Source organism: Sorex fumeus, unplaced genomic scaffold (assembly GCF_029834395.1).
Source record: "Sorex fumeus unplaced genomic scaffold, SorFum_2.1 ptg000265l, whole genome shotgun sequence".
Lineage (NCBI taxonomy): Eukaryota > Metazoa > Chordata > Mammalia > Eulipotyphla > Soricidae > Sorex > Sorex fumeus.
This window is the reverse complement of record NW_026606322.1, coordinates 1,807,712-1,834,153: the sequence shown is the minus strand read 5'-3', so window position 1 is coordinate 1,834,153 and position 26,442 is coordinate 1,807,712. Positions and strand designations below refer to the sequence as shown.

At 37.4% G+C, this 26,442-nt stretch overlaps 1 protein-coding gene across 7 annotated transcripts in view; it reads left to right on the top strand.

Annotated features, from left to right (window-relative positions):
• STXBP5L (syntaxin binding protein 5L) overlaps window positions 1–26,442 on the top strand; it is a 348,858-nt gene that overhangs the window by 136,515 nt on the left and 185,901 nt on the right. For all 7 annotated transcript variants that reach the window (XM_056109191.1, XM_056109190.1, XM_056109192.1 and 4 more), the window contains one exon: window positions 3,744–3,807. In XM_056109191.1, the coding sequence (XP_055965166.1) occupies window positions 3,744–3,807 (64 nt within the window). The remainder of the gene's footprint in view (window positions 1–3,743; window positions 3,808–26,442) is intronic.

Sequence of the window (26,442 nt, the reverse complement as noted above, 5' to 3'; positions counted from 1 at the left end):
GCCCTCTAATTCTTGAGAATCATTAGAAAATGAATGCCAATTTGCTCCCTTTTTCCCTCCTCATACTTCTCTAAATAGGACGGAAGGATGGAAGGAAGGGAGGGAAGGAGGGAGGGGAGGGGATAGCTCAAGGAGTATTGCATGTTGGAAACCTAGGTTCAATTCACAGCACGTTCTCAGTGCTTGGTCCCCAATTACTGAGATGGGAGTAGTTCCTAGGCATTACCAGATACTACCCCAAAACAAAAAATAAAATAATTTTTGGGATTTACAGAATCTAGAGTATACATATGTTATTTAAAATTTCTTTTTTTATGACCAAAAATTATATAAGGGACACTTGGTGGTTATTGGAATCTTAGTTTTAGGAGAAAATTAGAAAAATACAACATGTTAATAATTGATCTAGTCAATGAAATTATGTGGAAGGACTTTCCTCTTAATTTTTAGTATCTTCCAATTTTTTTACAATACATAGGTATCTTAAAGACTGAAAAAGTAATTTTGAATACCTAAAATTTAATGTAAGATTATTTTCTAAACTTTAGAGTTTAAATATAAAATCTTTCTTATAATCTAGTGTTTCTCAGGTATATTTCAGTGTTCTTTTTCTTAATATAATCAATATAAAAATTCAGCAAACAGTGTTGAATATTTGCAGTGCTTCCTTGTATACTGTAGTTCTTGAAAATACTATAGAAGAAAATAATTGATAGGATTTTACAAACATTTTTAACATGGAACATACTTTTGAAAAGCATTTAACATGTTTGTTAGTTTATCATAGAGCATATTTTTGTATTTGCTGTTCCAATCAAACCCAAGATAACATTGGGGGTTGTGATTTATTAAATAATATAAGCTCACAAAGGATATTTGAAAAACATCCTTATCAGAGACATGCATACTATGTTTATGTAGAAAGGTTACATTGTATCTAAACAGGGAAGAACTGAAAAATGTTGTTAGTTTTTAATTAGGCTTTATATTCTCTTCTTGTATATATTCTAGAATGAAAGTAGTCCCTCTGTTTTCAGTGATCTACAGCAACCACAATACTTACAACATACTGCATTTTTACTATGTTTGGGCATTAATATTACATGCAACGGGCCGGAGCCATAGCACAGTGGGTAGGGCATCTTCATTGCATACAGATGAACCAGGTTCAATTTTTCCGCCCCTCTCGGAGAGCCTGGAAAGCTACCGAGAGTATCTTGCCCGCATGGCAAAGTCTGGCAAGATACCCATGATGTATTTGATTTGTGAAAAACAGTAATAACAAGTCTAACAATGGAGACATTACTGGTACCCACTCAAGCAAATTGATGAACAACGGGAGAACAGTGCTACAGTGCCATTATATGATATACCTATGTTATTTCTTAAATTTATAATTACTGACTAGAAAATGAAGTACTGCTCTTTTAACATTAAAAGGTAAAAGGTAAAGTCCCTCCCGTTGATCGTCGATTTGCTCGAGCGGGCCCAGTAACGTCTCCATTGGAGACTTTGTTGTTACTGTGTCTGGCATATCGAATACTCTCGGTAGCTTGCCGGGCTCTCTGAGAGGGGTGGAGGAATCAAACTCGGGTCGGCCATGTTGGCCGCTTGTAAGGCGAATGCCCTACCCGCTGTGCTATCGCTCCAGCCCTGGATTCCTCCGCCCCTCTCGGAGAGCCCGGCAAACTACCGAGAGTATTCGATATGCCAAACACAGTAACAACAAAGTCTCCAATGGAGACGTTACTGGGCCCGCTCGAGCCTTTTAACATTATTTCTAAATTATATCTAGTTTTCTGGGTCACTGTGGAGAATTAGTATCTGGGGAATTATAATTACTTTATTCCAAAAGCATTCCAAAATATAATCCTCTTTATTATTTTGAACAGTCTTTGATTTTTGCATGTGTTTATTTATTTATTTATTAGTGAAACACCATGAGGTACAGTTGTAGGCTTACAAGTTGTTGTGCTTGGGTTTCAGTTATACAATGATCAAGTACCCATCCCTCTACCAGTGCCCATTCTCCACCCCCACCAATCCCAGTATCCCTCCCACCCCCCACCCCCCATCCCACCATGCCTCTATGGCAGGGCACTCCCTTTTGTTCTATCTCTCCTTTTGGGTGCTGTGGTCTGCAGAAGAGACATTGGGTGGCAATTATGTTCGGTCCATGGACTACTTTCAGCAGGCATCTCCCATCCCGGGCAGATCTTCCCAGCACCCTTTATTTGGTGCTCCCTTCTCTATCTGAGCTGCCTTTACCCCTAGAGTGTGCAGCTGGCCTCTAAGCCATGGAGTGAACAACCTGGTATTTATCACAGCTGTTCTTGGGTGTTAGTCTCTTATTTTGTTACTTTATGTTACCCAGATGAATGCAATCTTTCTATGTCTGTCCCTCTCTTTCTGACTCATTTCGCTTAGCATAATATTTTCCATGTAGTGCCACTTGTATGTAAATTTCATGACTTCATTTTTTCTAACTGCTACATAGTACTCCATTGTGTAGATATACCAAAGTTTCTTTAACCAGTCATCTGTTCTCGGGCACTAAGGTTATTTTCCATATTCTAGTTATTATAAACAGTGCTGCAATGAACAAACAGGTGCAGATGTCCCTTCGACTATACTTTTTAGGCTCTCTGGGGTATATTCCCAGGAGTGGTATTGCTGGGTCAAATGGGAGTTCAATTTCTAATTTTTTGAGAATCGTCCATACTGTTTTCCAAAAGGGTTGAACCAGTCGGCATTCCCACCAGCAGTGAAGGAGGGTCCCTTTCTCACCACATCCGCACCAACAAAGGTTGCTTTTGTTCTTTTGAATGTGGGCCAGTCTCTGTGGTGTGAAGTGATGTCTCATTGTTGTTTTGATCTGCATCTCCCTGATGATTAATGATGTAGAGCATTTTCTCATGTGCCTTTCAGCCATTCGGATTTCTTCTTTGAGAAAAACTCTGTTCATTTCGTTGCCCCACTTTTTGATGGGGTTGGATGATTTCTTCTTGTGGAGTTCAACCAGTACTTTGTATATCCTTGATATCAACCCCTTGTCGGATATGTATTTGGAGAATATCATTTCCCATTCTGTAGATTGTCTCTGTATTTTGGTCACTGTTTCTTTTGAGGTACAGAAGCTTCTTAGTTTAAGATAGTCCCATTTGTCTATCTCTGTTTTCACTTGCTTGGCCAGTGGCGTGACATCTGATTTTTGTGTGTGTTTTGGAATTTATAATTATAATGACATCAATATAACCATAGTGGGATTTATTTATCAGTAAACAAGAGTTTTGTTGTAAATCTAGGAGTTACAATACTTTCTTTTGGAGAAAAATGGGAATTTTATGTGAACAGAAATTTTAAATCTGGTATGTCCTTGGCAGTTGGTTGAAAAGGAGTATAGCGTTAGTCTTGTGACTATAAATTTTCTTTTGGTTGCATAAGTGTAAGTTTTATATTTTTTTGGATTCAAAATATAACAACACATATAAAACAAGGAAGAATCTATTGTTATATAGATTTATATTTATAAACATTATTTGAAAAATATAAGTAACCACTTTATTAGAATTAGAGGAAGAAAATAGTCTTAAAGAAAAACAATTAAAACCTCAACTGAATCTAAGCTAAACAGCAATATATTATGCATATACTCTAGCATAATGTTGTTTACTCTGTTCCTGTTTCTAATGGTTAGGTATTTTAATATTTACACTAATTACTGTTTTGGATTAATTTAACAGATCCACAAAGACTCATCCAGGTCCAGTTGTACATTTAAGTGATAGCCCAAGAGATGAAGGAAAAGTGAGTATTAAAATACCATGGTTCTTGCTCTATTTTCCTATTTTATAAAAATGGATGTTTTAAAATCTATTTTATGTCAAAATTCTAGTTTAGTTCAGTGTAATCGAAAGTTTAAATATTTAGTAAATGAATGAGCACATAAACTTTTCACATTAGTCATGGTACCAAATTATTTAGCTTTCCCTAGTGCTAACATTGATACTTGATGCTTTATTTTTGAGGAAATTATTAACACAAGGAAAACTCTATTTTTCATATATTATATGTTTGAGCTTATTATTATGATAGATATCATTAACCATTGATCTCTGTATTCAATGCTAATTATAATAAATTAAATAATCATAAATTAGTCAATCTCATTTTTAAATAGGCAGTAAAATATAAAACATTATCAATCACATAAGTAATTCTTATTTACTGTCACTGTCACTGCCCTCCCGTTGCTCATCAATTTGCTTGAGTGGGCCCAGTAAGGTCTCCATTGTGAGACTTGTTACTGTATTTGGCATATTGAATACATCACGGGTAGTTAGCCAGGCTTTGCCGTGCGGGTGAGATACTCTCGGTAGCTTGTCAGGATCTCTGACTCTCTGAGAGGGGCAGAGGAATTGAACCCGGGTCAGTCGGGTTGGCCGTGTGCAAGGCAAACGCCCTACCACTGTGCTATTGCAGGTGCCTTGTTAGCGCAGTAGGTAGCGCATCAATCTCATACTTCTTATTTATCTTGACCAGTTTATAATTTTTCTTTTATGAGTAAAAATGTTGATAACTTGAGAAGAAAGTATTTTTCATTAGAAATATTGTGCCTCTGCACTGAAAAGATAGTACAGGGATTAGGGTACTTGCATTGCATGCAGCCAGCCCACATTCAATACCCAGTACCACATTGGTCCCTCAAGCATCAGTAGCAGTAATCCTTGAACACAGTATATAAATACTTAAATTAATTATTTAGTGTAGGTTTGGTTATTGTTACAGTATATAAACTGAATTAAGCTAATAGATAAATATTGGACAAAATACTGTGTACATCATCAGATGCACTTTTTTAAGAAATTGATCTCCTAACCCTTGACTGCTTTCTGCACCTTAGATTTGGAAGCATCAACTTCATGCTATACATCTTGAAGTTATACTAATTATACTTCTACTCTTCTCTTTGATTCTAGATTCAGTTAAAATATCCTCTTAAGGCATATGATTTGACTTTCCTAATAGCTACCAAGGGGAAAGACACAACTCTGAAGATAAAGGGTGTTAGTGTCTCATGGAGGAAGCTTTGGTCGTAATTAGACAAGATACAAAATATATTTATTTTTTCCTTATGGTTGAACTATTAAATCATAGTTTTTCGTTATAAACAATTAGAGACATTCTACAATTCCAAGAAGATATATCTAGTAAATGATTGACTGTCTCTTCTGCATCTCCTCATGTGTGATAATGAATCATATGTTTATTTCTTTGCTTTATTTTTCTTTTGTTTGTTACTGTAACCCTGATATTGGATATCTCAGTGAAACAGCATTTCAACCATGTCTCAGGCTATTTTATTTATACCATTGGTTAAAACATAGTTACCAAATTGTTCTTCATCAGGGATTGAAAACTATAACCTATGGGACTAAAATGGCCTGATTCCTGGCTTTTGTAAAGTGGTTTATTGGAACTCAGCCATATCTATCCATTAACATATTATCTCTTACTACTTTATTACTCTAAGAGTAAAGTTAAAGAAATTTTGACACAGCTATATAGAATTCAGATCCTAAATATTTACTATCTAGTCCTTTACCGAAAATGTTTGCTGGTCCCTGTTGTAGATTATAGACAGTCATGATTTTAGAATTGGATTGTCATCTTGCTAAAACCAGAGAATCCATTTAAGGTGTTAAGTGAAGTAGTATTAAATTATATATATATATTTCCCTCACAATTACTTGAACATCATTCTATGATTAATTTGTATGAGAAACTGTCAGAGGGAAGACATTTGGAGAGCAGATATTGTTGGCGTTTCATTGATAAAGAGCAATGATGATTATAGAGATGGTGAAAACCAAAATACTCCAAAATGGAAGAACTTGTAGAAAAATATATGGTCTCAAGTTGGAAAGTAACCACAAACATGAGGTGGTTGGTTGGATGCTTTTGCAGATGGACAGAGCCCATCTGTCAGAAAGATGCTATTACTCAGATCCGCTAATTTCAAAAATGTATATCTGCTATCTTGGTAAAACAGAAGAACTCAGAATTGTGACATAAATTCTAGTCTCTTAATCTCATACATCTTTCTCTTCTCATAAACTTTAACTCTGAACATAAAAAATGGACCCTGGGATATGTAAGTTCCCATAATTTTCCAACTGACAAAAAAATTCAGTAGAATCTTATGTTCAGTAGCTTTTAGCTTTATTCCACAGAGCCATTCTTTACTCAATGAATTGAGTCAATTAACAATAAAGATCTAGGGTAACTAAAAGTGTGGTCAAATTATGACTAAAATTAGTGAGACTATACTATTTCCATGTGTATCTATAATGATCAACCTCAGAGTGGAACACAGATTGTTATTCACTGTAGCACTGTAGCAATGTCCTCCCATTGTTCATTGATTTGCTTGAGCAGGCATCAGTAACGTCTCACAACAAATTGTGAGACTTGTTACTGTTTTTGGCATATCGAATACCTCACGGGTAGTTTGCCAGGCTTGCCATGCAGGCGAGATACTCTCAGTAGCTTTCCAGGATCTCTGAGAAGGGTGGAGGAATCAAACCCAGGTCGGGCAGCATGCAAGGGAAATGCCCTACCCGCTGTGCTAGCAACAAAATATGTAGAAATATGTATTTTGAGAATAAATACTGATGAGAGATAGAAGTTCCATAGAGGCAGACTGTGGGTGTGAGGCAGGGGGAGATGGGCAGGAGGGAAACTGAGGACATTGGTGACGGGAAATGTACACTGGTGATGGGATGGGTGTTGAAACTGTATGAGACTTGATCATGAACAACTTTGTAACTTTATCTCACAATGATTGAATAAAAAGCAATAAAGACTGAAGAAATAGGTAAACAATGAGTCATAAATTTACAGTATTTTAAAAAGTTTTATTCAGAGGAATATCAAGCTGCACATATTTTGTCACTCTTAAGTTAAAAGCTATTATAATGGAAATAAGAGAAGCATTATATATAATTATACACTTGCTTAAGGTCTAATAAACAAAACATAGTGTAGCCTCACAAGAACAGCTTAAATTTTATTACATTCAGGCTAGTAACCAATATAAGATCTCAGGTCATATCACGGTCTAACAGAAGCATAACTATTCTTTGAAGAAGAAAAAAAGATTACATGTGAAAGAAATAATGTACCTTCCAAAGAAATTTAGTATCTGTACAATACTGTCACCAGATATATAGGAATGCTTTTGAGGGTTTGAAATTGGTGGGAAGCTACATAGATGAGAGTTAATTTCCTTAGGGGCAACAACCCTAATGTGAGATTTAATCTTTTGAAAAATATATTTAAAATCCTGTCACAATCATTTTCAGTTTCAAGATCTGGCTTCTAGAAGCCTATACTCAATTAAAGAATTTAATAAATAAAGTCAAAATAACAGAGTCTTTTAGTATGTACTAGAGAAGGTATAAGGCACAGGGAGATGACATTGTTAAGATGGATATATTATGTGCTGGCAACAGATCTTTTACTGTATTTCCTAGATGGCTCTTAGAGACTTTCCTTCACTCGGACTAAATAGGAGTAGTCTGAAAAGACTACTGAAAGTAGTCTGAAAAGTAGTCTGAAAAGCTATGGCTGGAGCAATAGCACAGTGGTAGGGCGTTTGCCCTACAAGCGGCCAACATGGCTGACCCGAGTTCAATTCCTCTGTCCCTCTCGGAGAGCCTGACAAGCTACCGAGAGTATCTCGCCCGCACAGCAGAGCCTGGCAAGCTACTCATGATGTATTCAATATGCCAAACACAGTAACAACAAGTATCATGATGAGACGTTACTTGGGCCCGCTTGAGCAAATCGATGAACAACGGGAGGAACGTGATACCGTGATACCTGAAAAGACAAGTATTGGCAAATTTTGAGGATGTTTGGTAATGGTTATCTTTTTTGAGCTTTTGTTGACAGAGGAGTGATAGAAGATAAAAAGACTTCATAATATCTTGGGTATTAAGCATTATGGATCAGTATAAGCCAGGTGGCAATATTTAACCATCTGGCAATATGAACATAATTACTATAATAAACAGCAGGAATGAACTGGTAGTAGCTAATATAACATGTTTCCAGGAGCAAAATTATAGGAACTGATGAATGGAATACTGTTTTATTTCTATAATCAGAAAGAAAAGTAGACTCTCTTGTGAAATATCTTTCAACATAGACCAGAAAAATGATAATCAATAAATCTTATGTTTGGGGTGTCTATCCAAAGAGTGGGCTGGAGCCATAGCACAGCAGGCAGGGCGTTTGCCTTGCATGTGGCCGACCTAGATTTGATTCCTCCTTCCCTCTCAGAAAGTCCTGCAAGCTGCCGAGAGTAGCTTGGCAGAGCCTGGCAAGCTTCCCTGGGCATATTCGATATGCCAAAAACAGTAACAAGTCTCACAATGGAGACATTACTGGAGCCCACTTGAGCAAATTGATGAATATTGGGAGGACAGTGCTACAGTGCTATCCAAAGAGTACAAAAAATATAATATGAAATGTAAAAAATGTATGAATACATATTCATTGCAGTGCCTTTTATGATAACCAAAATATAGAAATTACCCAATTTCCTAATGGCAGTTGAATGGATATAAAAATATTTTTTAGCTTTAATAAAAATGGAAATATTTCCTAGTTCAGAGACTATAAAATCCAGCTCCCGGACGAGAATAGTGCAGTCTTCTGCCCCTGTGCCTGGCTGTTCCTCGCCGGGGCCCCTTGGAGGGGAGCGGGTTGAGCTTTCCTCCCCACCCCGACCAGGGCTCTGGCAGCCAAAGACCTCCAGGACCAAACACCACCATGCTGAGACCACTCTCCGCACACGTGAAGGTACTGGCAGAGGGACAAATCCACGTGGGTTCTGGGGCCGAGATCTCCAAGTCTACTAGGATTGGAGTCGAGCATCCTCCACCCAGATCCTCCAAATTCCAGTAGGCGGGGGTCATGCCCACCACCTGGCCCCCTGGCGCCGTGTAATCCCATCAACAGCAAAGACTCAGAGACTATAAAATCCAACTCCCAGAACATCTTATCAGGACATCTTTTTATGACATCTTATTATCTCATTCCTACTTTGGACAAACTTGCAGGCTATCGAAATGTTGCCTGCCCACAGAGCAGAGTCTGGCAAACTCCCCGTGGCATACCAAATATGCCAAATACCAGTAACAATGATGGGTCTCATTCTCCTAAAGAGCCTTGAATATAATCTCAGGGCTAGGATGAAAGAGACGTTACTGGGGCCTGCTCGAGGCAATCGACGAATAACAGGATGATGAAATGAAATGAAATGAAAATTCCTAGTTGACAGTATCAATGGAACTGGAAAGTGTTATACTAAGTGAAACAGCACTGTAGCACTGCACTGTCCTCCCATTGTTCATCGATTTGCTCAAGCAGTAACGTCTCCATTGTGAGACTTGTTGTTACTGTTTTTGGCTTATCAAATATGTCACAGGTAGCTTGCCAGGCTTTGCTGTGTGGGCGGGATACTCTCGGTAGCTTGCCGGGCTCTCCAAAAGGGGCAGAGGAGTCGGTCACATGCAAGGCAAACACCCTACCCACTGTGCTATCGCTCCATTCCACTAAGTGAAATAAGAAAGACAAATACCAGATGCTCTCAGTCATATATCTATGATATAAAAAAAGTAGAGGAACAGACAAAAATAATGAAATGCTCATGAATTAAATGCCATAGAGCTATGATTCTAGAGGGGCTATGACATTCAATGCACTCTGGTAGGGATATATTGGCACTTTGGTGGTGGTAGTGGCAAGATATCATATACATTGAGGCAGCATGAAATTATATGCTCAAAGTAGAATTCTGTAAAAAAATGTTACCTCACTAAAAAAAATAGCACCTCAAAGGAAATTAAAAGAATCAAGTCCTGGTCTTAAACATAGAGCTGCCTTGCTGTTGATATAGGTGCTAATCAACACAACCTTTGTCACATAATAATTATTTATTCAGTGAATTATTTTTAAATATCAGTGAAGAGAATCAAAAGTAATTTGTTTTTATAGGAAGGGAAGGTGAGTCTTTTCCAGTGAGTCTGTTAGTTTTCCTTCTGTGTCATAGAATCGGACTCAAGAATCCTGATTATTATGACATCACTGAGAAATAATATTGATTACCTTTTTTGATATGCTGAAGTAGTAATTACCTATATAGTTCATAAGATTTATGTGTCAGAGGTTAAGAATAAAATTTCATAAATATCCAGGAACCTTGTGTTTGTGGTTATTTGAAGGTTTGATATTTGGGACATACAGGGGTATCTCCTCCAAGGTAAAATGCTTTTGTAATTTTTACTAAGAAAATGTCATATCACTTGATGGATCTTCTTTTCCACTTGGATAACAGTGTATAATTTCCTTGAATTACTAATCTAAACCTTTTTTCCCACTGAGATAGCATTGATTTACAACACTGTTGTTTGTCTTCGTGGTTTTAAACCTATTTGAAAGCGGTAGGGCACTTGCCTTGTGCACAGCCGACCCGGCTGAGCCAGGTTCGATTTTTTTGCCCCTCTTGGAGAGCCCAGGAAGCTACTGAGAGAATCTCGCCCGCATGGCAAAGCCTGGCAAGTTACCCGTGACATATTTGATATGCCAAACACAGTAACAAGTCTCACGATGGAGACATTACTGGGCCCGCTCGAGCAAGTTGATGAACAAGGGGAGGACAGTGCACAGTGTAATGTTATACAAATAATACATAAAGCAGAGAGTAAACACCAAACCTAAGGATAATTTTAAACACTCAAATCAAATTGCTTTATCCATCCCTGGCTTTAAAAGGCCAAAGTCGTTAAATCTCCAAGTATAATAGTTAATTTCTTAGGGAAATAAATTTATAAATATTTATGCCAATGGAGACAACGTTTATTTATTGATTTTTTAAGTGTAACTATTTGCCTTTACAAAGTTCTCATTAAGATCTTAAGCTCTATTGAGTTAGATAATTATAGGAATACAAGACAGAAAAACAGATCAAATAAACATACTATAAATCCAGAAACAGTCTACACTTAAATATGAATTATTTTTTATCTTTTTCCTCTTTAAATTCTTTTTATTTTTTATTGAATCACAGTAAGGTACAGTTACAGACTTACAGACTCATGATTACATTTCAGTCATATAATGATCAAGCACTCATCCCTCCACCAGTGCCCATTCTCCACCACCAGTGTTCCCAATATCCTTCCTGCCACCCACTCCCTTCCCACCCCCTGTCTCTGTGGCAAGTATATTCCCTCTTACTCTCTTTCCTTTTGGGTGTTATGTTTGCAATACAGATACTAAAAGGCCATCATGTTTGGTTCATAGTCTACTTTCAGCACATGTCTCTCATCCTGAGTGATCTTTCCAACCATCATTGACTTAATGGTCCCTTCCCTATCCCAGCTGCCTTTTTCCCCAGCATGGAGGCCGGTTTCTAAGCTGTGGTGCAATCCTCATGGCCCTTATCTCTATGTCCTTATGTGTTAGTCTCGTATTATGTTACTTTATATTCCACAAATGAGTCCAGTCATTCTCATCTGTCCCTCTCTTTCTGACTCATTTCACTTAGCATGGTATACCCTCCATGACCATCCACTTACAAGCAAGTTTCATGACTTCATGTTTCCTAACAGTTGCTTAGTATTCCAATGTGTAGATGTACCAAAGTTTCTTTAAACAGTCATCTGTTCTTGGGCACTCGGGTTGTTTCTAGATTCTGGCTATTGTGAACAGTGCTACAATAAACATACAAGTGCAAATGTCATTTTTACTGTATTTGTTTGAATCTCCAAGATATATTCCCAGAAGTGGTATTGCTGGGTCATATGGGAACTCAATTTCTAGATTTTGGAGGAATGTCCATATTGTTTTCCAAAAAGGCTGGACCAGTTGGCATTCCTACCAACAATAAATGAGATTCCCTTTCTCTCCACATTCACGCCAGCACTGGTTGTTCTTGTTTTTTTGATGTGTGCCAGTCTCTGTGGTATAAGATGATATGTCATTGTTGTTTTGATTTGCTTCTCCCTGATGATTAATGATATAGAGCATTTTCCCGTGTGATTTTTGGCCATTTGAATTTCTCTGCTGAGGAAGCTTTAGTTCATTTCTTCTCCCCATTTTTTGATGGGGTTGGAGTTTTTTTTTCTTGTAAAGTTTTACCAGTGTCTTATATATCCTGGATATTAAGCCCCTATCTGATGAATGTTGGGTAAATAATTTTTTCCTATTCTATAGACTCTTTCTGGGTCTGGAGCAATAGCACAGCAGTAGGGCGTTTGTCTTGCACGCAGCCAACATGGCTGACCCGAGTTCGATTCCTCCACTTCTCTTGGAGAGCCCAGCAAGCTACCAAAAGTATCTCGCCCGCACGGCAGAGCCTGGCAAGCTCCCCATGATGTATTCGATATGCCAAACACAGTAACAACAAAGTCTCCGATGGAGACGTTACTGGGCCCGCTCAAGAAAATCAATGAACAATGGGAGGACAGTGATTATTGCAGTGATAGGCTCTTTCTATATTTTGATCACTGTTTATTTTGAGGTGCAGAAGCTTCTAGTTTAATGTAATCCCATTTGTTAATAATTGTTTCCACTTGCTTGTTCAGTGGAACTTGAATACCTTTAGCTTCGATATCATGGAAGCTTCTTCCTACATTTCCCTTATTGATTCAGGTCTGATATCGAGGTCTTTAATCCATTTGAATTTGATTTTTGTGCCTGGCTTTAGAAAGAGGTCTGAGTTCATTTCTTTGGATGTAGTTATCCAGTTTTCCCAGCACCACATGTTGAAGAGGCTTTCTTTGCTCCACTTCACATTTCTTGCTTCTTTATCAAAGATTAAGTGATCATGTACTTGAAAGGCTGTGTCAGAATATTCAACGCTGTTCTAACATTCTGTCTCTGGGTCTGTTTCTTGTCCAATACCATGCTGTTTTAATTACTACTGCTTTGTAATACAGTTTGAAGTTGGGGAAGGTGATGCCACCCATATTCTTTTTTTTTCAAGGATTGCTTTAGCTATTCATTGGGGTTTATCTCTCTATGTGAATTTCAGGAATATTTTGTCTACTTCTTTGAAAAACATCATGGTTATCCTTATAGGGACTGCATTGAATCTGTATAATGCTTTGGGGAGTATTGCCATTTTGACAATGTCAGTCCTCCTGATCCATGAGCGTAATGCCCATAAGTAGAGAGAGAGAGTAAGAGGGCAATTGTCTGCCTCAGAGGCAGGGGGAGGGTTGGGTGAGGGAAGGATACTAGGAACATTGGTGGTGAAAAATGTACACTGGTGGAGAGATGGGTGGTTGATTATTATATGACTGAAACTCAAACATGAACGTTTTGTAAGTGCAGCTCACAGTGATTAAATAAAAAAATCAACTAATGTAATACATGGCATCAACAAAGAAAAATTAAAAACATATGATGATGTTAAAAAAACAATATTGTAAATCACTATAGCACTGTCTGCACTGTCCTCCCATTGTTCATTGATTTGCTCGAGTGGGCCCAGTAACATCTCCATCGTGAGTCTTGTTGTTACTGTGTTTGGCATATCGAATACGTCATGGCTTGTTTGCCAGGCTTTGCCATGCGGGCGCAATACTCTCAGTAGCTTGCCAGGCTCTCCAAGAGAGGCGGAGGAATTGAACCCGGAACTGTCAGGTCGACTGCATGCAAGGCAAACTCCCTACCGCTGAGCATACCTCAATAAAAATGGTTAAAAGTAAAAATAAATAAATACGTGAGGAGAAAATTAATGTCAGGAATTTATGTGAGAAGAAAATATCCAAATTGAAATATGAGACAAAAGGATAAAGAGAATTTTGTGATGGATTTGTTGTAGCAACAGTGTATTCCTAAAGTATAAACAATAAGTGCAGCTTATTGTTATGACCAAATAGAAATGTTTTTAACTTTATTTAAACACAGTTGCTTGAAAAAAATGTTCATAATACAGTTGTTTCAACATTTAATGTTCCAACATCAGTCTCATCACCAGTGTGACCTTCCTTTCACCATTGTCCCCAGTTTCTCACCTCTCCACAATCCTGCCTTGTTAGAAGGCACAAAATAATTTATTTAATATTGCCAAACACTGTAACAGCAAGTCTCACAATGGAGATGTTACTGGACCCACTCGAGCAAATTGATGAACAACAGGAGGATAGTGATACAGTGCTTATTACAATAAAATGGCTAGTAGAATTAATGAAAAATACTTCAGTGAAAGAAAATTTGTGAAGTTGTTATATCCCACAATGGAGTCATTAAAGTCGTGTCTAAGGGTTTATTAAGCTACTTGTTGCTAGTTGAGTCTTCTGTGTTATTGCCTTTGTTTATTGAGCTTAGTTGGCCTCCGTACTACTTTCTCATTTAATTTGGTGCTACTTTCTCATCTAATTTGGCTGTCACTATTGTGCAATTTGGAGGTGTTGCATAGCCAGGATCTGTAGGGCTAATGAGTTTAGAGGCTTAGTTTGGCTTAAATTGCATCTCTTCTGAGAATAGTCGTAAAGCTGTGAAGCTGGACCATTGCTAATAAGGCGGCAGCTGTGGGATATCCAAAATAAAAATATTTTTAAGAAGAGAGAATTTAGTGCATATTAGAAAAGTGTATTATATGTATAATTGAAGTAAGTCCCAGAAAACAAAGACTATAACAGAGCTACACTGGAAGAATGAATGGATATTTTCCAAAACTGAAAGATGTTAGAAATAAGAGAGACAATACAGACTCAAAGCAGGATTAACATATTCAAGAGGCTTAATAAAAAACAGAGACATCCTAAATGCAAAGCATACGAGGAAGTATAAAAACAAATAAAAATATAAAAGCAACAGCCTATACAGAATATTATTGAATATATTTTAATAAAATTTTATTTTTAATTATTCTTAAATTATGATGAAGTCATTACAGTTTAACATAATTTGCAATAATTTATCTATAAAACCCTACCCCAATGAAAAATTAATTCTCTAAGAATATAAGATTGACCAATTCTAAAAGAATAGAGGTTTTAAATGAATAAAAAACAATAACTATGACTAAATCAAAGGGAATATTTCATAAAAATAATAACAATGACTTCTCAGGGTTTAATCTTGAGGATTAAAATATGTTAAAAATAAAGCAAAATTTAGGGTAAAACCTATTAAAAAAATTCCAAGATTCCTATAAGGTTTGGGAGTAACACAATACTAACCTAAATAATTCAGCTACAAAAGAGAATTTATGTTATTTCACTTAGCAATCTATACATAAACAGTCACGGTCCTCCCTTTGTTCATCGATTTGCTCGAGCGGGCCCAGTAACATCTCCATCGTGAGATTTGCTGTTACTGTGTTTGGTATATTGAATACGTCATGGGCAGCTTGCCAGGCTCTGCCGTGCAGGTGAGATACTCTCCATAGCTTGCCAGGCTCACGGAGAGGGGTGGAGGAATTGAACTCGGGTCGGCCATGTTGGCCACTTGTAAGGAAAATGCCCTACTGCTGTGCTATCTCTCCAGCCCCTACACATAAAATAAATCTATAATTAGTATATATTTAAGTAAATAGATTATGAAACTGACTTAATTTGAAAACTTACTAACTCAAAAGAAAGCAAAAGAGCACATTATGTTTAACAGTAGCAGCAGATAGAAAGCAAGTAGATTTTTCTAAAATATAATACCAGTTTTATTAAGAATAAATGGATTAGATAAGCTAATTTAAGGACAATAATTTATGAACTAATCTAGAACAATGATATGTTATTATCAGAGATATACTTTAAACTTATGGGTCTAGAAATTTGAATATGCAATGTAAGGAAAATATATTGAAAATGTAAACACTAACCAAAGAATACTGATATAGCCAGTACAATATTAGATATACCAATGTCTTAGTTAAGGCTGCTCTAACAAAATACTATTGACTGGATTACATAGACAAAACCCATTTATTTCTTATATTTCTAGAGGCTGGAAAGTCTAAATCAAGGCACCAGAGGATTTGGTGTCTGGTAGGTAACTGATTTTTAGATGGCATCTATTTTATTGTGTCCTGACAAAATAGGAAGGGCAAGAGAGCTCTTTGGAGACTCTTAAAGAGCACCAATGCCATGCATAAAAATCTAATACTCATGACCTATGTACCTCAAAGATCCAACTTTATAATATCATCTTGAGAGTTAACGTTTCAATTTATGTATTTGAAGAACTTAGAAATATTTAATCCAAAGGAATACTAGTAACAATTAGAATTTTAATTATGAGGAACATTTCTTAATATAAATAGTGTCAATTCAGCAGGTGTAATAATCACAAGTTTGGAGATGCTTAATAAAAATTTACAGTAGATAATACTTTCTTTGTATGTGGAAATGGTAGCAAGCTTTTACATACTTATTCGTTCTGTTCTTGGTTCCTCAGGGGTGTAAGTGTGCGCGCACGTGTGTGTGGTTTTGTGTGTATATGTATCAATTTGTAGAACTAAAACAAAAAATACTCAAATCTACAATTCATATTTATACCAACTTAATTGACACATATAGCACGTTACACAAAATACCTGAATATTGTACATTATTTTCTAATGTAAATTCTATATTTAATACATTTCTACATTTGTTGAGCCATAAAATATGTTTAAACAAATTTCCATCTGAAGTAATGTACAATATATTCTTAAGCATAGGAAAATTACAAGATTATCAATAAAAGATAAACAGAAAATGTTCAGTGCTTAGTAATTAAGCACAATACATAGGAATAACATAAATAATACCCAAATTAGAATATATTTTAAGTCAAATTACAATAGGAAATATATCAAACTTATAAAATGTAGCTAAAGTTGTATGTAGAGGGGAAATTAACCCTTATCATATATCTTAAAAAGCAAAAAAAAAAGCTAAAATTTATTATCTTAGTGCAAAGTTAGAAAAACAATGAATTAAATTTAGAAAGTAGAATAAATCTACTAATAAAACTGTTGTGGTCAACTTAGGCACTAGCATGACTAAGCTTTAGGGTGTGCAGATATTTGGTGAAATATTTGGATTTCTGTGAGAGTGTTTGGCGATGAGATTAACATTAAATCAATTGCACAGTAGATTACCCTCCCTTATGAACATGGACTTCATCAAATTAGTTTACTGAGCACACTCAAAGGCTGACCTGCTCCCAGTAAGAGAATTTCTCTTACCTTCAGAATGGAACTGAAGCATCAGCTCTTCCTGTGTCTTGAACCTCTGGCCTTTATATTGGAATTACACAGCTGGTTCTCCGGGTTCTCAGGCCTTCAGACTCAGACTGGAACTAACCATCGACTTATCTGGGTCTCCAGCTCCCCTGCTCATTCTGCAGATGTTGGGACTTGTCAGCCTCCATTATCACGTGAGCCAATTCCTTATAATAAATCTATTTCTACATATATTTCCCATTCTTCATTCCTTTGGAGAATTCTAATATATGTAAATATGATCAAAAATAAAAAGAAATAGAAAGAAAAAATATAATACACCAGTAAAAACAAAGGTTGATTTTTGTACAAAGGTCTGATCAAGATTAAAAAGACAGGAGACATGAATACCTGATCCAGTTCAATGCCTAGAACCACATGGTCCGCCAAGCATTAGGAATTTTCAGATATAGTTCTGAAGACCTACTTGCACTGCAACTGATCCTAAAGGTAACTTGGGTAACCTCTAAGATGACTCAGCCGGTCCCTGGCACCACTTAAGTCCAACAGAATTGCATCTTCCTAGCATTAAACTGAAGACCCATCACTCTGGAGCACCCCTACTCTCTAGGCACCACCCCACAAAATGTTTTAAGAGAAGAGATAATACGAAGGAACACAACCTTTATATTTATTCATGACTACAAAATCATTTTTATTTAAATAATCAGTTACTTTAATTACATGTTAACAAAAATAAAGAAAAATGTATAATAATATATATACTTAATAAACATTCAGAAGGCAAGAATTCTACTACTGAACCAACAACGCCTCCTAAGAAACATTTAATAAAATTCCACTTCCCCTTACAATAAATGAAAATCTTTCATATATTGGGAAAAGAGATATGTCATAAATCTGAACTTTGTTAATGTGGCAAAACCTATAAAAATATCCTTAATGTGAATAAGTAAAAAATTTCTTCCTGAAATTGTAAATTAGAAAAATATGTTTACTAGTCTTCACATTGTATTGATATTGACATTAGTTATTAAAAAGATGAGAAGAGAGAATTAGACTTGTCTGCAACTTATAGTAATGAATACTGCTACCACTTTGAATGACTATTGGCAGCTTCTGTTAAACATACTGTTATCCCATACATCTATATATACCTGGCATAAGGTATATATCTATTAACCAAAAGGTTTTCTGAATTCACCGAACTCAAAAGTTTGTTTATCACTATTCTTGTATCACCTATAAAAAGAAAAATGATGTCAGGGTCATAGCCAAGCAATGAAACACATTACAGTTCTGAACTGTAATGGTAATTAATTACATAAATGTTGAGGAACAGGACAAAAAAGAATATGCAGTGTAAAATGACCCTTATATAAAAGTCAAAAGCATGTAACAATAACCTGTTGTTTTATAAGTCAGGAGAGTAGCTACCTTTAGAGAAAAGAATGAGTATATTTCATTCTATTTCTTTTTTCTTGCTGTATTTCTTGTAGTTCCCTTGGAGCTGTTTACTTAATTTATTAAAGGCACATCTATAATTTATGTACTTTTCTCTATGTTTGCTTAAGTAAACATTTAAAAAATGGGCTTCCCATGCCCGCAGCCACTCCACACACTCACATGAGCCTCACTTATATGTAAATCTGCAGAAAAAAAAAAAGGTATGTGGGATTTGTGACTGAAAACTCCAGGCTCAATGGAACTGGGAATGAGTGACTGGCCCCAATATGCCCCTATTTCTGGCAGCTTGGCAGTCACACCTATAAACTGCCCCTGGTGCCGTATAATCTCATTAATGGCCATGATCCAGAGACTCAATAATAAATCTCTAGGAAGAGAACACAGAATGACACACCATAGCCATGCTGCTGGACCCCATACCAGGTGGTTTCATTCAGGGCAACCTAAAAGGGGGAGGGGTGAGGCCCCTCCCTGACCCAATGGAGCCAGCCCCGTAGCTGAAAACATCCAGAACTCAACCTTCACGATGCTCACAGCTGCTCTCCACACACTCAGATGTGCCTCACCCATAAGTGAATCGATTTCAAGATCTCTCATACTTTTATGCCACCAATATACCAGAGTAGCACACCACATTTGATGAGATTTAAAGTAGAAGGCAACCAATCTTAGGGGGAAGTACATTTATACAGACACACACACACACACACACACACACACACATATATGTATAAGCTCACAAGGCTCAACCTTTAACAACATGTTGCTAACATCCTTTAGAAGGGCTTAGTGGTTCCTTGGTGAGATACAACAATCTTCATAAACTTTCCTCTGAGAAACCCTTTATGGATCAATTTTTAGTGGATTATTCATAACAAGTGATACAAAATTAATTATTTGGGTTCTGCATTGGGGGAAGAGTTTGGAGCTCGGGATGGAAACATTCAAAATATGGTGGTGGGAAGGTATGATGGTGGTGGGATTGGTGTTTGAATGCTAAATGTAATCAAATATTGTGAACAACTTTATAAAAATAAAATTTTAAAAATATAGGCATCCATTCCTGAAGAAATAAATTTATAACGGTTTTATTTTAAAGAACATATGTATGTTAAATATACATGTACATATGTATAGATATATAATTTAGTAGATTATTTAATGAAGAACCACTAGATTTATTCCCACTAACATGAGGAATAAAATAAAAATGCTTAATCTCTCCAATTAACACTGGACAGTACTACTATAATGCAGTTAGACAAGTGAAAAAAATAGAAAAACTAGAAATAAAATAGTGAAATAGTCCATTTATATTACAAAACATATTTGAAATATCTATCACTTAATCACTTAACTTCCCGTTAGTCGTTGATTTGCTTGAGCGGTCGCCAGTAACGTCTCCATTTGTCCCTGTCGCGTGCTAGTGTAGCCCAATGGCATCTCTTTGCTCCAGGAACATGAAGGGCCTCAAATCAATCGTTCATGATCTTCATGAAGAAGTCTGACCATCTGGTAGGTGGGCGGCCACGCGGTCTTTTGACATCCTGTGGAATCCAGTCGGTAACAGCTCTAGTCCAGCGGTCATCTTTAAATCTCATTAAGTGACCAGCCCGTCTGATTTTCGACACCTTGGCAAATGAGACAGCGTCCCTGATTCTTGATCGTTGACGGATGTCAGAACTCCGGATTCTTTCTCTCATTTGAGTGAAACGTGATATTCCAAGCATAGCTCTTTCTATTCTTCTTTGGGAGACCTGAAAAGCATTCTCATCTTGTTTGCGTAGGTCCCAGGTCTCTGAGGCATATGTTAATGCAGGAAGAACAGTGAAATCAAAGAGATGTGCCCGGAGCCGGAAGTTCTTCGTCCTCTTAGCTATTTCTTCGACGTTCTTGAAGGCGTTCCAAGCCACTCTCTTCCTCCTGCGCAGCTCGGGTGCCAGGTCATTTGTCATGTTGACTTCTCGACCTAGGTACACATAGCTGTTGCATTCGGAGATGGTCGTTCCATTGAGAGCGAATGGGGCGTCAGGAACAAGGCTGTTTCTCATAAACATTGTCTTCGTAAGATTCAGCTGTAGTCCTACCTTTCCACACTCATGGTCAAAGTCGGCCAGCATTTGTGCCGCTTGGCTGATGTTTGGTGTTATTAAAACAATGTCATCAGCAAAGCGGAGGTGGTGTAGTTGCCGACCATCTATCTTCACTCCCATTCCTTCCCATTCCAGTTGTCGCATGATGTTCTCGAGGGTGGCACTGAAGAGTTTCGGTGAAATGGTATCACCCTGCCGCACCCCTCTCTTGACATCAACGATCACTTCTTTGTAGAATGGTGAGATCCTGGTAGTGAATCCGCAATACAGCTCACGGAGGATCCTGATGTATTGGGCTTGAATGCCCTGATTGGCTAGGGCTTCAATGACCGCTTCCGTCTCAACAGAATCAAAGGCCTTCTTTAAATCAATGAACTTTAAACAGAGCGGCATCTTGAACTCCTGAGAAACCTCAATGAGCTTGGTTATCGTGTGGATATGGTCGATGGTGCTGAATCCTTTGCGGAACCCTGCTTGCTCGCATGGTTGTCCTTCATCTAGTGTTCTGCCAATCCTATTTAGGATGACTCGAGTGAACAACTTGTAGATGACAGACAATAGGCAGATCGGGAGATAGTTGCCAATGTCATGGATGTCTCCCTTCTTGAACAGTAGTACGGTCCTGCTGGTTTTCCATTGGGACGGAACCTTGCATTCAGACAGGTATCGAGTGAAGAGCCGAGCCAGTGTATTGATGAGTACTGACGGCAGGTTCTTCAGGTGTTCAGGTCTGACCTTGTCTGGGTCGGGTGCTGTTTGTTTCTTTACCGATGAAATGGCGTGTCGGATTTCGGAAGGGAGAACGTTGGGAACGACATACGCATCCTGTGGACTTTGGTATGTCAACAAGTGGACATGGCTATCGAAGAGATTTGAGTAGAAGTCATGGATAATCATCTCTATTGCCATTCTGGAGGATGTGATGGATCCATCAGGACGTCGGAGGGCAGTCATCTTGGTCTTGTAGTTGGCGAAGGACAGGCGGGCGTTATGAATAGTTTTCCCGGCTTCTGCCGCATCTACCAGCACTTCTGCTCTTCTCTCTTTGAGGTCTTCCTTGATCGCATCTCTGCACTGCTTTGCGAGCTCGGACGTTAGCTTGTGGTTGCCTGAGGCATGCGCCAAACCACGCTGGCGAATTAGCTCAAGAGTTTTCGAAGATAGGCGATTTTTTGTGGCTATCTCTCTCTTGGCGTTCCTCGCACATTCATGGAGGTGCTGAACCAGTCGATCATATTCCTCGTCAATGTTGTCAACAATGGCATCTTCCCATGTTGCCGCAATAGTACCAAAGAGTTCCCAGTTGGTGGTCATTCTGGGAGTTCTCTTTTTGAACTTTGCAGCCCTTTCTCCCCGCTCTGTGAAGTAGAATTTTGCACGAAGGAGACGGTGGTCCGATCCCGTTTGAAATTTTGGGACAACAGCGACATTGGTCAGGCAAAACCGTCGATTGAATATGATGTGGTCTATTTCGTTGTGGAATCGTCCACCGGGAGACTCCCATGTCCATCGTTTAGATTCTGCCTTCTGGAACTGTGAGTTACCATGAATGGTCTTGGTCGACGTGATGAACTCAGACAGTCTCTTGTAAAATCTTATCACGCCGAAAGTTGTATGTTCACGGGCTCACTGGACGGCACTGTTTCACTGCCTGCATTCGGCGCTCTTGAGCCATTGTGTGTGGCCTGGATCGGAACGGCTGTTGGCCAAGGGCAGATGGAAGAAAAATGGGGACCAGGCCGGTCTATATCAATAGTAGTTTATTCCAATCCTCTTCACTCCTGTCTTTCTCTGCCTCCTTCTCTCCTGGGCCCCAGTCTTGGAAGCTCTCTCCTTCTGGCTCTGACTCTGGATCTCTGGAGCCCGAGCTCTCTCACTTCTGACCCCTTTTCCGAGGTTACGTCTTAGTTTATATAGCAGTCACATAAGGCGGTGACATAAAGGTGGGTTGAATACTGACGAATCAACAAAGAGAGGTAATACCACTCCTCCAGGAGATTAACTCAAGGATAAAATCTCATCTACAGAGATTACTTCAGATTGCTAGGAGATCCACCCAAGGGTGGGATCCCAACAAGGGTGTGTTCTTCCTTCAGTTAGTAATCTACTTAAATAGTTGTAATAAATCTACTTCTAATATTTCTAGCAATGGCATTCTGTATGAGCACAGTAAGAGATATAAATTTAGTTTGGTTCTTCCTGAGAACATCTCACTATACATTTCGCAGTCCTCAGGCCAGGTTAATCTTCCTAGCTCCAGCAGGGTCCTAGTCTCGTCGGTGCTTACTTTTGGATCATGAAAGCATTTGTCCATGATCATGCCCTCAACTTATAGTTGAGTATCGTGGCTCTTTGGCCTGGCCCATTTCGATGCCAGGGTAGCTCTCTGCTTGCCCTGGGTCCATTCAGTCCCTCGTCGGGACCCTGCTTTTGGGGTGCTAGGAACTAAGGGCAACTGAGTCAAGAAATCAGATGCCCAGGAGTAAATATTATTTGGAGTCAATCAACTCCCAAGTTACAAAGCATAATATTAACTGTCTTCCTGTGTCCACACAGAAAGGACATTGCTTACAATACAAGTTCAGTGTTCTTAGATGGGTGTGACCTGACAAACCTAAGCTACCTGAGGAAGGACAAAAGAGTGTTATCCTACAGTCTCTCACCCTGTTCGTTCCATTCTAGGCCATGGGTCCCGATGTGAAGTTGTTCAGCTGATCTTCTCGGTCCTATCTTAGCATTAAAATCACCCACAATGATCTTGTAGAAGGTGAAATGAAGGTGAAAAGAAGAAATGTCTAGAAAAATAAATATTAAAGGAAAACAAGCAAAAGAATTTAGAAATTAGCATACTAAAATTTAGCTATAGAAACAACACTGTTTTAGAGGAGAACAAAGAAGAGATTAATATATCAACCAAAACCCAAAACACAATAAGATCTATATAGCACTGTAGTGGGCTGAAACGATAGCACAGCGGGTAGGGCGTTTGCCTTACAAGTGGCCAACATGGCCGACTCGAGTTTGATTCCTCCACCCCTCTCGGAGTATCTCGCCCGCATGGTAGGGCCTGGCAAGCTCCCCACGGTGTATTCGATATGCCGAACACAGTAACAATTGTCACAATGGAGACGCTACTGGACCTGCTCAAGCAAATTGATGAACAATGGGAGAACAGTGATAGTGACAGTGATAGCACAGTGATGAACATCCTCCTGTTGTTCATCGATTTGCTGTAGCGAGCACCAGTAATGTCTCCATTGTGAGACTTGTTGTTACTGTTTTTGGCAAATCAAATATGCCACGGGGAGCTTGCCGGGCTCTGCCATGCGGGTGGGATACTCTCAGTTGCTGGCTGGGCTCTCTGAGAGGGACGGAAGAATTGAACCTGGTTCGTCTGTGTGCAAGGCAAACGCCCTACCTGCTGTGCTATTGCTCCAGCCTATATATGTGAAAATATTTCAAACTTCCTGAAATATGTGAAAATATGTACTTAATAGAGTCAGAAAGAAAGTTTAGGAGATAAGGTATTTGCCTTGCACACAGCCAACCCTGGTTTGATTCCTGGCACTGAATGTGGTACTCCAATCACCACCAGGAATAATCCCCAAGCACAGACAGGAGTAAGTCCTGAGGACTGTCTGGGTGTTGTCCACACCCAACTGTTCAAAAGTATACTTGAATAAGTGGAAAAGTATCATTTACTCTTATACAACTCACTTTTTAATTTCCAGAAGTTATGTTTTATATTTCAGTTTTTTAAAACAAAATGCTCCTAACACTAAATAATGATGTTTTTCTTCTTTATATAATTATAAAACCTCCTTTGAAGAATATTCACCTGTATTTACTAAGTTTCAGTATGAGGCCTTGCATTCAGTGTCTTATTATCTAACAGCATATAATGTTTATTCTTTGCTATTTAATTGCTAAATATATTAATTAAATACCTAGTTTCCTCAAAACTTATTGCTCAGTACTATTATTCTGTATATATGTAGTACACATATTATAAAATATATAATATAATAGGTTCTGATTATATAGTAGTGATGGAATCACCGTACTTGTTTACTTTATGGTTTAAATTCCACTATAAAGGATTTTTAAATATAATATAATTTTATATAAATTATAACATAATTTTGAATTATAAACTATAATATTGTTTTTAAATATATAAAATTTTAAACAAATTTTTATAAAACATGATTAAAATTATATGTCTTTAATATTTATCTGTAGCTTAGATGATATTGATGTTTTGATATTGAACGGACATCTTTTTAGAATGATTTCATTTTTGTCTTGGTCTCAGAGTGACCTTGTTTGATGTCTTTAAAGTCAATACTGATTATTTTCTTTCTTTCTTAATTCACTAAGTGATTCTAATGTCCTTTCATAATTCTTATTTTATAATCATGTAATTTTTTAAGTAATTTCCAACATTTCAACATCTAGTATTTTACATTTTGTGATTTAATGAGACTGTTGCTAGTATTTTTTACTAAAATTCTTCTTTATATTATTTACAATAAAATAATAATATATTTTGCTATATTTTCTTTATGTCTTCAGCTCATATTTTGAAAGATTTTGTTATATATATTTTTGCTTTTTATATTTTCCAAGCTTTTTATATTTACAAATCTCCTTTCCATATTCTCTATAGAAGCTTTCTCTCATAAATTTTATAGAAATTTGTTTTATTTTTGTCACTTTTTATGGTATGTGAAATGGTTTTATGTGAAATTAAAACAAGTCTTAGCACAGTATATTTGATTTTATATAATTTTACTTAAAAATATTCTCTATTAAAATTGTTAGATGTAGTGTAAGAAAAAAATTCTCTACTTAATTTTTACATTTTTAGTTTAGCAATTCAGTATTACATTGTTTTTATTTATTTTGGGCCACACTTATCTGGCTCTACACTCAGCGATCACTCATGGGAGACTTGGGGAACTATATATGGTACCAGGGATCAAACCAACTTCATTATGTCCAAAGCAAGTGCTCTTCCAACTGAATTATTGCTCTAGCATAATTTGGTATATAAAGCTCAATTTTTAATCGCATCAATTTTGAAATGTGTTGTGTGTGGTTTATAATAAAAATTGTATATATCATAGTTTCAAAAATATTACTATATTTACTTTTTTTCTTTTTATATTTATTGAGTCACTGTGGGAAAAGTTACAAAGCTTTCAGGTTTAAGTCTCGGTCATACAATGATCAAACACCTTTCCCTTCACCGTACTCATTTTTCACCACCAAAAACCCCAATATACCGCCGTGCCACCCCTCCCAATGCCTGTGAGGCAGATGATTTCTACTTAACTCTTCTCTACATTGATTACATTCATTATTTCAACAAAAGATGCACCATTATTATTTAGAATTTTCCCTCCCCTCAACAATCAGAATTATTGAAAAGGCATTGTAAAATATTTTGTTTTCTATAGCTGGTTATGAGAATCATATAATGTCGCAATAGTGGCCGCACAATTTTGGATTTCTGCAAAGAGCCAGATAATTACAAGATTAGTTTCTGTGCATCTGGTGTTATGGCTGTGCCGGAGAGCTGCTCGTGGGGGGCAACTCATGACCTCGGTAGGGTGTGAAGGATGAACCAGT